Source organism: Neopsephotus bourkii, unplaced genomic scaffold, assembly GCF_033783945.1.
Source record: "Neopsephotus bourkii isolate Nb327-2 ecotype Australia unplaced genomic scaffold, CSIRO-AGI_Nbou_v1 NB_1279, whole genome shotgun sequence".
NCBI classification, from domain to species: Eukaryota; Metazoa; Chordata; class Aves; order Psittaciformes; family Psittacidae; genus Neopsephotus; species Neopsephotus bourkii.
Genome location: NW_026901764.1, coordinates 5,372,310 through 5,385,029, shown reverse-complemented (window position 1 = coordinate 5,385,029; position 12,720 = coordinate 5,372,310). Strand labels below are relative to the sequence as shown.

At 37.5% G+C, this 12,720-nt stretch overlaps 1 protein-coding gene across 5 annotated transcripts in view; it reads left to right on the top strand.

Moving 5' to 3' along the window:
* The window catches only part of SLC9A9 (solute carrier family 9 member A9), a 199,422-nt gene that overhangs the window by 70,419 nt on the left and 116,283 nt on the right, over positions 1-12,720 (top strand). For all 5 annotated transcript variants that reach the window (XM_061365289.1, XM_061365290.1, XM_061365291.1 and 2 more), the window contains 2 exons: positions 8,599-8,737; positions 9,478-9,583. In XM_061365289.1, coding sequence (XP_061221273.1) covers positions 8,599-8,737; positions 9,478-9,583 — 245 coding nt within the window. The remainder of the gene's footprint in view (positions 1-8,598; positions 8,738-9,477; positions 9,584-12,720) is intronic.

The following is a 12,720-nucleotide window of genomic DNA, read 5'->3' as shown; positions in this document are numbered from 1 at the left end:
TTTTGCCTACACTCATAGAACACTTGCAAATACACATCAATTCAATTTTTGACTTTTTGAAGACATACATAATTTTCACTGAAAATCCCTGTTACAGGGTCTCATCACCCTGAACTGGTGGCAAGGTCACATAAATGGAAGACTTTGTAGATGTTTTTTATAATTATTTATCAACTGAGCAACTTTGGAGACTTGTGGCTCACAGACAAGAAATTAAAGGGTAATACAAAAGTAAAGAATGCTATAATGGGGAAGAATAAGCCCTCAACATAAGGATGTGCATCTGCGGGAGCACATCTAGAGGAGAGCCATGAAGACGATCAGAGCGCTGGAGCACCTGTCCTGTGAAGACAAGCTGAGAGAGTTGGGCTTGGTCAGCCTGGAGAAGGGAAGACTCTGGAGATATTTTAGAGCAGCCTTCGAGTACCTAAAGAAGCCTTCAAGAAAGCTGGAGGGGGACTTTATACACAGGCACATAGTGACAGGACAACAGAAAATGGCTTTAAACTAGAAGAGGACAGATTTAGATTAGACAGTAGGAAAAAAAGGTGAGGGTGTTGAGGCACTGGCACAGGTTACCCAGAGAAGATGTGGCTGCCCCATCCCTGAAAGTGTTTGAGGCCAGGCTGGATGGGGCTTTGAGCAACCTGGTCTAGTGGAAGGTGTCTGTGCCCATGGCAGGGGGTTGGAACTGGATGGTCATTAAGGTCCCTTCCAACCCAAACCATTCTGTGGTTTTATGAAAGATGACAGGAGATAAAGATCTATCCCTCTATGAAGGAAGGAAGTGCTGCACACTATGTTGTTGTTAAAGAAATACAAATCATTCAGGCATTTTACAAGTTCAGATTGTTGAGTGTGAGAGCTGTGAGTGAATGATAACTCTCGACAAGAGTACCAGAAGGAGGAAGGCAAAATATAGTTCAGGCTCATAAACAAATGTTAGTAATAGCGTTATCAGCACATCTAATTTCATTAATGGCAAATATATATGTTTAAATTTTTTAGGATTTCTTTTTTTTTTTTTTTTCCATTTTCTTTTTGTTCAGGAAACAGTTTTAACTGAAATGTTTCTTAAGGATTATTGCATTTCTTAGGTGCCTGAAGATGCCTTTACAAAGTATGAGGTACTATTATTCATTGAATGTGCTCTGCCTGGGTTGTTTAACTAGCATGCAGCAGATTTGATTCATATAAGAATAGAATAACATACAGGATTTGATAACATGTAGGAATGTATTTCTTTTTTCCTCTAGATACTGACTGGAGAGCTTCTTCCTCATTCATTGTTTGTTGTTAACTCAGAGAGTTGGTGGTTTGACAAATCACTGGTTTGTAACTTTTACAGCCACGTTTTCTATGCAGAAAAATATGTATCTTTTACAGTATCATTCTAATTTATAAGTTCTATTTTGAGTAGGCATAAGAGAGTAGGCATATCTCTCTCATAACAGATATGCAAGGCAGAGGAGAAATTGAGCTCTTAATATTAATACAATAATAATTAGTTCTATAGATATATTATCCTTCATAGTTGATTCTGTGTTTCTAATTCTTTGCACTATAAGCATCTATGCAGTAGATGAAGCACTAAGAGCTCCCTAACTGGGAGGGCAGATTTCAAGCTGCTGTAGATGCACAGGCCATTTCTTTTCAAGCAACATTTGAAAAGACTGGAAACGATGAGTTGGATTACAGTTCTGGTATCCAGATGAGACAGGATCATAGTTGCAGTCTCAGAAATCTGTAAATTATGTGCCTTTTGGTATGATCAGCTCCTAAGTAAAGGCAGTCAGATGCTGGTAATAGCGTAACACAGAATGTAGCACATACTGTCACAGATGACCCACTATCAGCCATCTGTTTTCTGCTGCTGTGCTTCATTCCTTTTCAAAGACATGGGACAAGCTTTTTGTAAAAGAGTTGTCACTGGAAAACAACTGTGATATTTTCAAATAGATTTATGAAAATTAGATATTTAGAAGCAATAGCAATGATTTAAGAATGAAATATTCCTGTACCAAGCCTCAGATAAATGAGAGTATATTTTACTATTAAAGCCTTAGTTTTCTTTTACAAAGAATTTTAAGTCCGAGTTGCTGTTCATCAGGATTTTTTACCTCTCCCTAGAATGAAGTAATGAAAAGATGAAAAGTTAAGATACTTGTACAGACGCATTAAGACAGCACATACGATTTCTCAGATGTGCAGGGCTAGAGAAGGTCCACACAAGATCGGATATGACTTCAGGATTGAAACTGTTCGTCTCACTGGCCCATTAGGCCATTACTCATTGTCAAGACTATCATCTCACATCTCCTTTCTACATGTCTCAAACGACTACAGGTCTGAGTTGTAATCAGGGTTGTAATCAGTGTTCCCAGCACCGATGTCAAGAGGGGCTCAAAGAGGTTTCTCCTAGGCACTAGGATATTGGGTTCAACCCCAACGGGGTGGGTGAGCTACCAGATAATTTAAAGGCAAAGGTGTTAGAATTTGCAGGGCAAGAATGAGATCACCATGATAAAGAGATGGTTTCCAGGGCTCCCTAAGGAGGTAGAGCAGGTTTCCTGAGTAATGGCTAGGGAGGGAGAGAAGAAGGAGGGAGAATGACAGACTTTTGCAGTCTCCGATGTTTGAAGGTAGATGAGAAGTAAGATCTGCATTATGGAAAGTACCTGGAACATCACAAGCTACTCATTATTTTCTCTGACAGTACTGCAAACTGCTGCTGTGTCAGCTTGGGTCTGATCACAGAACAAAACTGAAGTAGTTACTGGTGTGGAAATTATTTATCATTCACAGCCAAAAATGACTCCTGATGAGCTAAAATGATTTCTGACTGCCCATGTTAATGGACAGTGTCACTCAAATTCTGCATCTGCTTTGTAATACCACTGAGAAATGTATTAAGCTATCCAGTTACATCAGGTATGAGAATGCTTTACATCACATAAAAAGGAGCCTGAGTGTAGACCTAGCCTATGATATTTTATGTTAAGTGAAAATCTAGCAGAGAGCCTGATTTCCACTTTTTATTTTCATGCAGATGGTGTTTTTCCTCATAAATGGGAAAACTTATGTTTTCCATAAAGTCTGTGACAGCTTTACCTTTCCAGGTTGGCTAGTGCTTTGGCATCTGCCATCAGCCATCCAGTTTGAAACTGGTAACAATCCATACTGAGAAAGGTTTCCATGAACAGTAAAAGTCTTATATATGACAACAGTAAGCTTTAGTTTGGTTCAAAGTAATAAAATGTCCTCTAATAGTTTATAAAGTCTGGAAAAGACTAGACAGTCACAAAAGTTAGAACAGAAAAGAGAGGAAGCAAATATGCCATGACATGGAGAAAAAGAATAGTGTAATCCCAGCTAAAAGATAGTTTCTAAAATACTATTGGACCTTTTTCTAGAATTAAAACCAATAGCACTGCTAGCAGTGAGCTGAAACCAGGCTGTGAGTGGAATAAAAAACATAATGTGATGTATTTCCAAGGAGAATAAAGTTTTAGATATCTAGAAAAATGAAGGTTCAGATGCTAGCCACTTGAGCAGTAATGCTGCCACTAGCAATATTTTTGTTTTGCAGTTCTTATACACATATGAATAGAAAGTTTAAGATGTGTATTTCTGTGAAATTCATGTTTCTGAAGCCTTAAATCTCTAAACATTTGCAAATATTGTCAGGAATTAACTCCAGGGAGACAGATTTCTTTATGCAGAAAGATGTACAGAGAACTCATCTATGTTCTTTCATTGCACCTTCTGTGCATTTGTGTTGCTTACTGATCAGTGTTTTAAACACATCTGACAGTGAGTTTGTTGTAGGAAATTTTCATCTAGAAGTTCTCTATAATTTGCCTCAAACTACTGCTACAACTGGCTGCTTTTACTAGTCCTAAAGTCTTCCTGCACTATTGTGTCTCTTTGCTCTCCCTTAATTGTCTGCAAACCTTCTCTACTTCATATTTGCTTTTGTTGACTTAGCACATATCCCAAGCTTCTTTTATCTGTTTTCATTTTTATAGCTCATCTACTTACACTTACTGTGTGAGAAGCTGTTTTATGAGAAAGCTTTTACCAACGTATAACTTGTCAAGAGAAGATGTAGGTGGCAGGTGCTATACTTGAACTTTCACATCTGACTTCTAGCTCAAACGCTTACATTCTGGGGAAAATTATAGTTCAGTCCTTTCATCTTTCCTCCAACACTTTTAGGAAAACTACGTAGTTAAAAAGTTGTGTGGGAACAGAAATTGTTTAGTTCAATCCACTTCTCTGAAAGCTACAAGTTTTCTAACGTAGTGACCTACCATTTTCTCTATAATGTCAGGAAGAAGTAACCTCCTTCCCCTCTTAAAAATAACCTTGAACTTCAGAATATTTTTTCCTGGCCTGCTTTATTTTTCTTAATTAGAAGCTGATGAAATCACTGTGTAGTTCTATATTTATTCATCACCAGAGGGAGATCCCACTTCAGTGAAGTTGTTTCAAGGAATATGTGACCTTCTTGGATTTTCAGATATGATATTTTTTTTTTTTTAACTTTAGATTGTTTCTGATCCTCCTCTGTGCAATATTATGTGGTGCATGATAGTATGGCAAATAGGAAGGAGCTTACTGGGCAAAAGAAAGCTCTTAGACATAGCAAATGGAAAGAAATCTTCCTTTCTAAAGATAAAAAAGCTGTTTGTGCTATATTCACAGGCTGGGAAAACTTACAGGAAAAAAAAAGATACAGGAAGAAACAGATCTTATGAATAAATGATATTTTCCTTGAGCACAACTGAAGATGTAAAAAGTAACCAAATAAGATGTAACTGGAAACATGACTGCATACTTTCCATTGCAATAGCACTTCTGCTTGTCGTGAAGACCTTTAGTATGATATCACTATAGAAGTCCATAGAAAGAAACATTCTTCATCGTGTTGAGCTTTCATCCTAAAATGATCTCAACAGATGAGAGAGGGAAGAAACGGAATCATCCGCGTGGTAAAACTGACACAAGCTGTTAATCCTTCTTTCTGTTTAAAGCAAAAGCTACCATCCTAACTTGCAATTTGTTGTATAAATACATATTGCCTAGATTTCCTTTTTATAAAAGCTGGAAAAGCACTTAACCCTGTCCACTGTTACTTGGTCAAGGAAGCACAGCAGAACTGGAAAGAAAAAGGGACCTATTAAATAGTTTTCTAATATAGAAAGTGCTGGATAATCCTTATAAGAACCAGCGAAGGACCTAAGTAGTATTCATAGCTCCAACCTGAAGGAGAGACAGAGGTAACCAAACTTACGTATAGATAGTAGGGACTGGGGCAGGTGTTTGTGAGATATGTCAGTCAAGCATTCGGTGAGGAACCAACAAAACCTTTTATTCGTATCCCTCCACTCTATTTCATAATGGGTGGCCAATAAAGCATAACTTTTATTAGTTCTGTTCATTTATCAATCTTTGAAAAAATAATTTTCTACTGCATTTATTTTCAGGATTTGCTTAATTCAACTCCGATACAAATTTAGGGCAATAAACCCACCTTTTTCTTATACTGGGTCAACAATTACCCCTAATAGTTAAAAACTAAATACAGTTTCAAATTTAGTATCAAACTCTCACATACTGCTTGTTAATGAATTGTGATAAACCCCTTTGAATCAGGCACAGATAGCAGAAATGGCAAGTCATGCAGCATGTTTCTTGCATTGCTGATGAAAAGAAGTAAGAGTAGAGGCACTGTACTTTTAGTTATGGTTCTCTCTAGTGTTAAACTCTGTAATTTTGGTTATAGGTCAAATAATTGGCTTGGCAGGAAGTACTAGAATAAACAGGATGAAATGCTGTTCTGTTGAAATACAGCAGATACATATAAAAATTACCAGGTAAATTAGTATGCATTTTAGATCCCTGAAAGGGTTAAAAGTTAGTGTTAAATAAGGAACATATTTAGAAAAAGAAATTATAGCTCTAGTACAGAACAATGCAAAATGAAAAATAGAACTAAATACTCTTTGAGCTGCAGGGATGCCTGGGATCTGGAAAGATTTAGACCAGAAACCACAGTTAGCATAATGAGCATATGTTGTGTTATGATGCTTTTAAAAAATCATGGGGTTTGGGGGTATATTGAATAGAAAATTTTCCCAGTGAGAATGAGTCACTCCATATTTGTTCCTGAAATAGCTACCTTAAGAATAGGATGCTTTCTTCTTGTTTTCTCCATACCTGAAAGATGTTGGTAAACTGGAGAGCAAACTGGAACTCTAACTGGTCTTAACAAAGTCAACTTCCCTTGACTTAAGGTTAACTTACTTCATATAAAGTATCTTAACTTTACATTTAGTATATAATATCAAGTCAGTTAATGACTATGGCTTACGTTTGACTACTAAACTTTTACTCCATATCAAGCTGGAGGTGGGTTTTTTTTGTTTTGGGGTTTTTTTGTTTGTTTCTTTTATTTTTTATTACTGATCATCCCTTCCATAGGCAGAGCCTATCAATATCATAGAATAATTTTCCTTGATTTTACGATGTAGTCAGGTTGACCTCTCTGAATTCACCACTCAATACTTGCAGCAGCACCTGTGGCACAACAGATCATTTCTGGATTTATAATTCACTAAGCAATACAAAACAGCAGCTGTATACTTATTTGGGGCAAATCAGAGAACCAAGTGGTTGCTTTGGTGTCAAGACCCGCCTAAAAGTTTTAGGTCCTACAGTTCCAGCTACACTACCAAATAGTTTCAACTTTAAATAACTGACTAAACCAAAGCCCTCCTTAAGTATACAAAATACACTTAGTAAATTAGTCTACAAAGATACAATGTCACAGCTGATAGCATTTCCTTTGATAGAACTATTCCATCAGTTTACAGAATGTATCTATGACTTAATACAATTCTTTATTTCATATGGGGTCTAAAGCAATACATTTTGAGTAGGACAGAGATGATAAACATTTCAAGAATCATCTGAAGGCAAGAAAAGCAAAGAATTATAACTGACCCCTGATCCAGGAGAGTCACAATTGAAAGAGGGCTGAGAATTTAGATAGAACATGTTGTTAATTAGCATTTCTTCTGGGAAACATATTTTATGTACTTACATTAATAGCACTTTCTGCTACAAATCATCTCACTATTTTTTGTAGTGGTGCTAATCAGCGTAACTGGAGATGCCAGATTTTGGTGCTATGTAATTTCTGTTTGTTGTGGTTTAAGCCCAGGCAGTAGCTCAGAACCATGCAGCTGCTCTCTCGCTCCCCCATTCTCCCCCCAGGACACTGTTGTAGAGGATAAATATTCACCAGTCATTTTTAGTAGTTCTCCATCATATGCCTTTAGAATCCTTGTGCCTTTTTTACAGACTGAAAGCATAAGATCTCTTTTCACATGTCTTCATCATTCCTAAATGAATTCCTAAATGAATGCAACTTTTTAGAATATCCTCCATACAGAGCTTCATCTCCAAACCTCATCTCCAGATGGAAGACATCAGACTGCAGGGATCAGAGTCTTAATATGCAAGAGCTTAAAATATTCAAACCATTTTTAAGATTCTAAATTTTTAATGCTTAAAATACCAATCATTTTCCAGCAATCCAATCTGCTTTCTTGAATCCAGTGCCAAGTTGACTACATTTTCTTTGACAACGAACATAAAAGACCTACAGTACTGAAAGCAACAGAACCACAAAGATCTAAAATGTTGCTTAATTAGTTTGGGAGGCTTAGAACTATTTTGTGCCTGTTAAATTTAATGTTTGGACAAGAAAAAAGGCATACATACTTTGTGTTACTAGTATTCTGGGCAATAACTGACTAGAGGCAAGTAACAGCTCTGACACTGAAAAATGCTTTAGTGCACAGCCTTCCCTTTGGTAGCATCATTTCCCATTCAGAAGTACTCATACTGGCTGTACCCAGGGCTGGGATGCAGAAGGTGACCTTTGTCAACTGCAGCAGTTTCTTTCTGTGGGACAATATTCATTCTGTCCACAAGGTTTTCTACTGGTGAGCTCTTGATAGGGTTTCAGCTCTATTTATGAAGCTCTATTTATATCAAGAAGGGAACTATTAGATAGTTTATGACAAGATTGCTGTGCAGATTTGGTACCTACTGTGATTTGTGTCACCCATTTGAGCCTCAGCCATAAAGCTGCACTTTTTATCAAGAATATTTGTGAATATGTAACTGCTCTGAAGACATATGACCAATAAATAATTCAAAGTTATTTATGTTCCCTGCAATTTTCTTATACACCTACCACCTTTTAATGTTTAGTTGGCCTAGAAATAATATTTTTATGGCACTTCTAGAACAAAAATGTTTACTGACTGGCAGTAGATTACTGATTTCCACTATGATACCTTGAAAATAAACTGGTCCATCCACCCCCCTAGTCACCATCTGCTTTGCTCTCCAATCTGCCATTATGCATTAAGAGAGACAAGAAGCCTTGAGAGAAGCCTTGTTTTGCATTTTGAGTCCCTAAGATGTCCATTTTCAATTATTCATTCCAAAATCATAGCAATGTGATTGACTTAATTATTCCCTTTTCTCTTCCTCTCCCCCATCCCTTCATTTTCTTTTCAGCTCCATATCCATTTACAGTCCTAAGGAGAATCCTAACACATTTGATGCCGCTGCTTTCTTCCAGTCAGTGGGAAATTTCCTGGGAATATTTGCTGGATCATTTGCCATGGGATCTTCTTATGCTATTGTCACAGCTTTAATATCCTTTATGGTTTGTTTTCAGAGAGAAAATCTATAGATGTTCAAAAATATGTGTGATATCTAAGACTGAACATCCTTAGTTTGAGCCTTAACCTTTCCTCTGGTGATTCAAGACTTCTCAAACAAATTGTCAAATCATAAACTGCCAGGAAAGTTCATCTGTCAGAAGCCACAAAGAAATTTTTTTCAACATTAGGCAAGACTCTGGTCTTTATTTTACTATTTATAGTTAGTTTTTCAGGGAAGTGTTTTGAAGTACTTTGAGGTTAAAACACTAGACTACAAACCCAGTCCATCAGTTTATCTAAGTTAGAAATACAAGGTATATCTGTTGTCCTGCATTTTTACTGTAAAATACAACTGTAGAAAGAGCAGTGATTTTCATGTTTCTTGCATTGATGCAAAGGTAAATAAATGCCAGTTTGTTTACAAAACTGGAAAAAAATGACTTACTTTTCCCTTTTCCTGCGCAAAGAATATCAAATGCAACCAGTGAGGCACTAATTCAAAACTCACAAAACTACTTGAGATAGCTGACTTGTAGAATTTATCTGTTTAAAACCTCCACTGGATTTTCCTCTTTAAGATAATTTAGAAGGTGTGCAGTTTTTTCTGAACTCAACATGTATAGGTGGTGTAGGGAGGTAGCTTGCTTTCTTTCATCCTTTATCAGGTTGGGGGCAATTTTCACTTACAAAACATTTGGGATTTTATTTTTCCTTAGTAATCTTTTTGCACTTGACAAAATTTACAAAGCTGCATGAGTTTCCTATGTTGGAAACAGGTCTGTTTTTCCTCCTGTCCTGGAGTGCCTTCTTGTCAGCAGAAGCTGCTGGTCTTACAGGTAAGTGTTGCATCATACTGAATAAAAGCAGTTTCATAATATGCCTCTAGTATGGGAAAATGGTACATTTATATTGGGCATGACATCATACATAAAGCTTCTAAAACCCAGTTACCATATTGAAGATAGTTTCATCTTTAAGAACAAATCTGTAGAGACACTGGATAGCTCTTCCAGACAGACTTACTAGATCAGGCTAAAGTCCTCAGTCTTTTTTGCTTATGTTACTTACATTGTCCCATTCCTATGAGTCCCACTATGCCACTATGAATCCCACTATTTTCTGCCCAGCTATAGAACCAAAGATGTCGGTAACTACTAGGGAGCAAATGCGCAGTGCCGGGTGACTGTCAGAGACTGTGTGCTCCTCTGCATGCACTGCCTGTCCTGGTCTCTCCTTTTTTCCATCCATGACTAAACGTTGGACAGGGCCATCCTCAACACTGCCAGTGGGTTGCAGCCATCTCTGGATGGTTTTTTGTTTTGTTTTTTGGGTTTTTTTAAAATCACGTTGTTCGGCGCACCTATTGCAGCAGGAGGGGTACAGTCATGTCCCAGTAACAGGTAGAAAGACTTGCGATCTGATTGGTTTTTTTATTAACACTGAGAAAGGAGTTGTACAATCACAGTCAAGTACATACCCAGGGACTGCATTACAGAATCCACAGGAGTTTAAGCAAAAATTGAAAATGGGTGTAGTTTACCTAGACGGCAACCTATTGTATAGTTTGATTTGAAAGAACAAAGTTGGTAAGACCCTGGTCATTTTAATGTTCTTGATGCTGTCACCTCTGAAATCTAGTGCTCCAATTAAAGTCAGGGTAAGGCAGGGGAAGAAAACTGCTTAATGGAGTGTTAATGCAGCCCATGCTGTTCTGTTTGCAAAATTATTCAAAGTTCTTTGGAGTCAACAGTTATATTTTTACTGGCTTTTATGGAGCCAGCATGTTACTTTTTTAATATTAGCCACACAATCTTACTATTTCCAAATGGTTATTAACGTCTGCATCTTAGGCAACTTTGCCTTATTAAACATACAATTTTGCATCGTGTTTGCTGCCAAAATCTTCAGGCCAATGAATAAAAAGAGGGGCACATGGACTAAACAAAAGTGTGATATTTCATCACATGGATGAAAATCTGATACCAGCTGAAATAAAAGTCCATTTTCTGACATCTCTGTGCTGGTTTGGGCTGAATAGCTGGGATGCGGCTGTGTTTTGGATTTGTGCTGGAAACAGTGTTGATAATTCAGGAATGTTTTCATTATTGCTGAGCAGTGCTTACACAGAACCAAGGCCTTTCTGCTCCTCTCCTCACGCCACCCTGTCATCAAGTAGACTGGGAGTGCACAGAGAGTTGAGAGAGGACACAAGCAGGACAGCTGACCCCAACTGATCCAAGGGATATCCCATACCATATGATGTTATATATGAAATATCCTAGCATGTAAAGCTGAGGGGGAGAAGAGGGAAAGGGGAAGACATTTGAAGTGGTGGTGTCTGTCTTCCCAAGTCACCATTATGCAGGATGGAGCCTGCTTTGCTGGAGATGGCCAAACACCTGTCAGCTAATGGGAAGCAGCAAATAAATTCCTTGCTTTGTTTGTGTGCACAGCTTTTCCTTTACCTATAAACTGCCTTTATCTGAACCCATGAGTTTTCTCACTTTTAATCTTCCCCCATCCCACCAAGGGAAGGTGAGTGTGCAGCTATGTGGGGCTTAGCTCTTAGTTGCCAGCTGGGGTTAAACCACAACAAGCCCTTAAAAATGTGACTTGATTACTTCACAAAAATGGAAGCAAAGAAGGATGATAGATAATCACTTGCCCCTAACTGGGGGTACTGATTTCCTAATCCAATGACATGGAAGAAGTCTGTTTAAAAATACATTCCTAGAAGAGAACAAGGATGCTATGTTTCAGCAAATGCACAACTGAGAAGTTATACATTATACCCAAAAAGTGGATTTGTAAGGGAAACACTAATATCTTTCACAGCCTGCACCAAAGGCAATTCCATTTCTTGGGCATAGGAACAGACTGTATGTCCAGCCAAAAAATAATTGGCGTGCCTTTTTTGTGTATTGCAGATGTGATGACAGACAGCATAGTTTCTCCTGGCAGTCACTCTGAAAAGCTATTCCTTTCACTTTTCTTTTGCAATCTATAAAATATCTGAAAGAAAAAACTTAATTATTAAACACCACAGATGGGAAGGAATTTTAAGTCAACAGAGGAAGAGCCAAAGAAAGAGATTGGAATAAAAGTAAAGTTGTAACTTAAGCGAAAAAATAGAAAATTATTGGGAAATTTATCTGTTTCTTATAAATAAAGGACTTGATGTAGGCATAAAAAGCAGAAGTGCTCTGCCAACACACAGATTCCAAGGAAACATATCAAGTCTTTTTGGGTCTGTCACTAGCCTTAATTCATGGGTGTGTTCTGAGTTTCAGGTGCAGATTGTTTAATCATACTTTTGTGAGAAGGCAAAGTTTAATCTTGAAGGTTTCATCAGTTGAGTCTTTCTCATTTAGTTTCAGTGAAAGGCTTTTGTTAGAAGCTGTTAGAGTGGAAAAAAAAAAACTCATGGAGCCTTTTTTGTAGCTTCAGAAGTTCAAAGCTGTGTTTTGCAAATGCATTGATTTTATTAGCACTGTGCTAACACTACACTTTAGAGTGGTTATTTTTAGTTGTCTGGTTTAACCAAGTTTTATATTGCTCTCATCTCTCAGTCTCATCTGAAATAGCTCGAACTGCCCTCCTTTCAAAATATTACTTTAAACATCCAGTTCAGCAGGAGAATTACTGTAATGGTTAAGAAATTTGTGAAAATGCAGTTATTGTGTGCAGTCTCCCACACTGGTATGTTATGTTTGAAATACCTGTTGCAGAAGGTGTGGAGAGCCCAGGAAAAAGCCTGTTATCCTTCTGAACACAGTTCTTAATCCACTGACTATCATTTCCAATCTTTTCCAGCTTACTCCCTTTGTCTCTCTTAATGCATACGTCTAGTTTTACAGACAAGTGTATTTATCCTCAAAAGCAATTATTAGAAGTAAGAGCGCATCATAACCATGCAACACTGCTTGACCACTCTGTTCAATTAACTGAATTCCTAGTTTGCAGTCTTTTAACT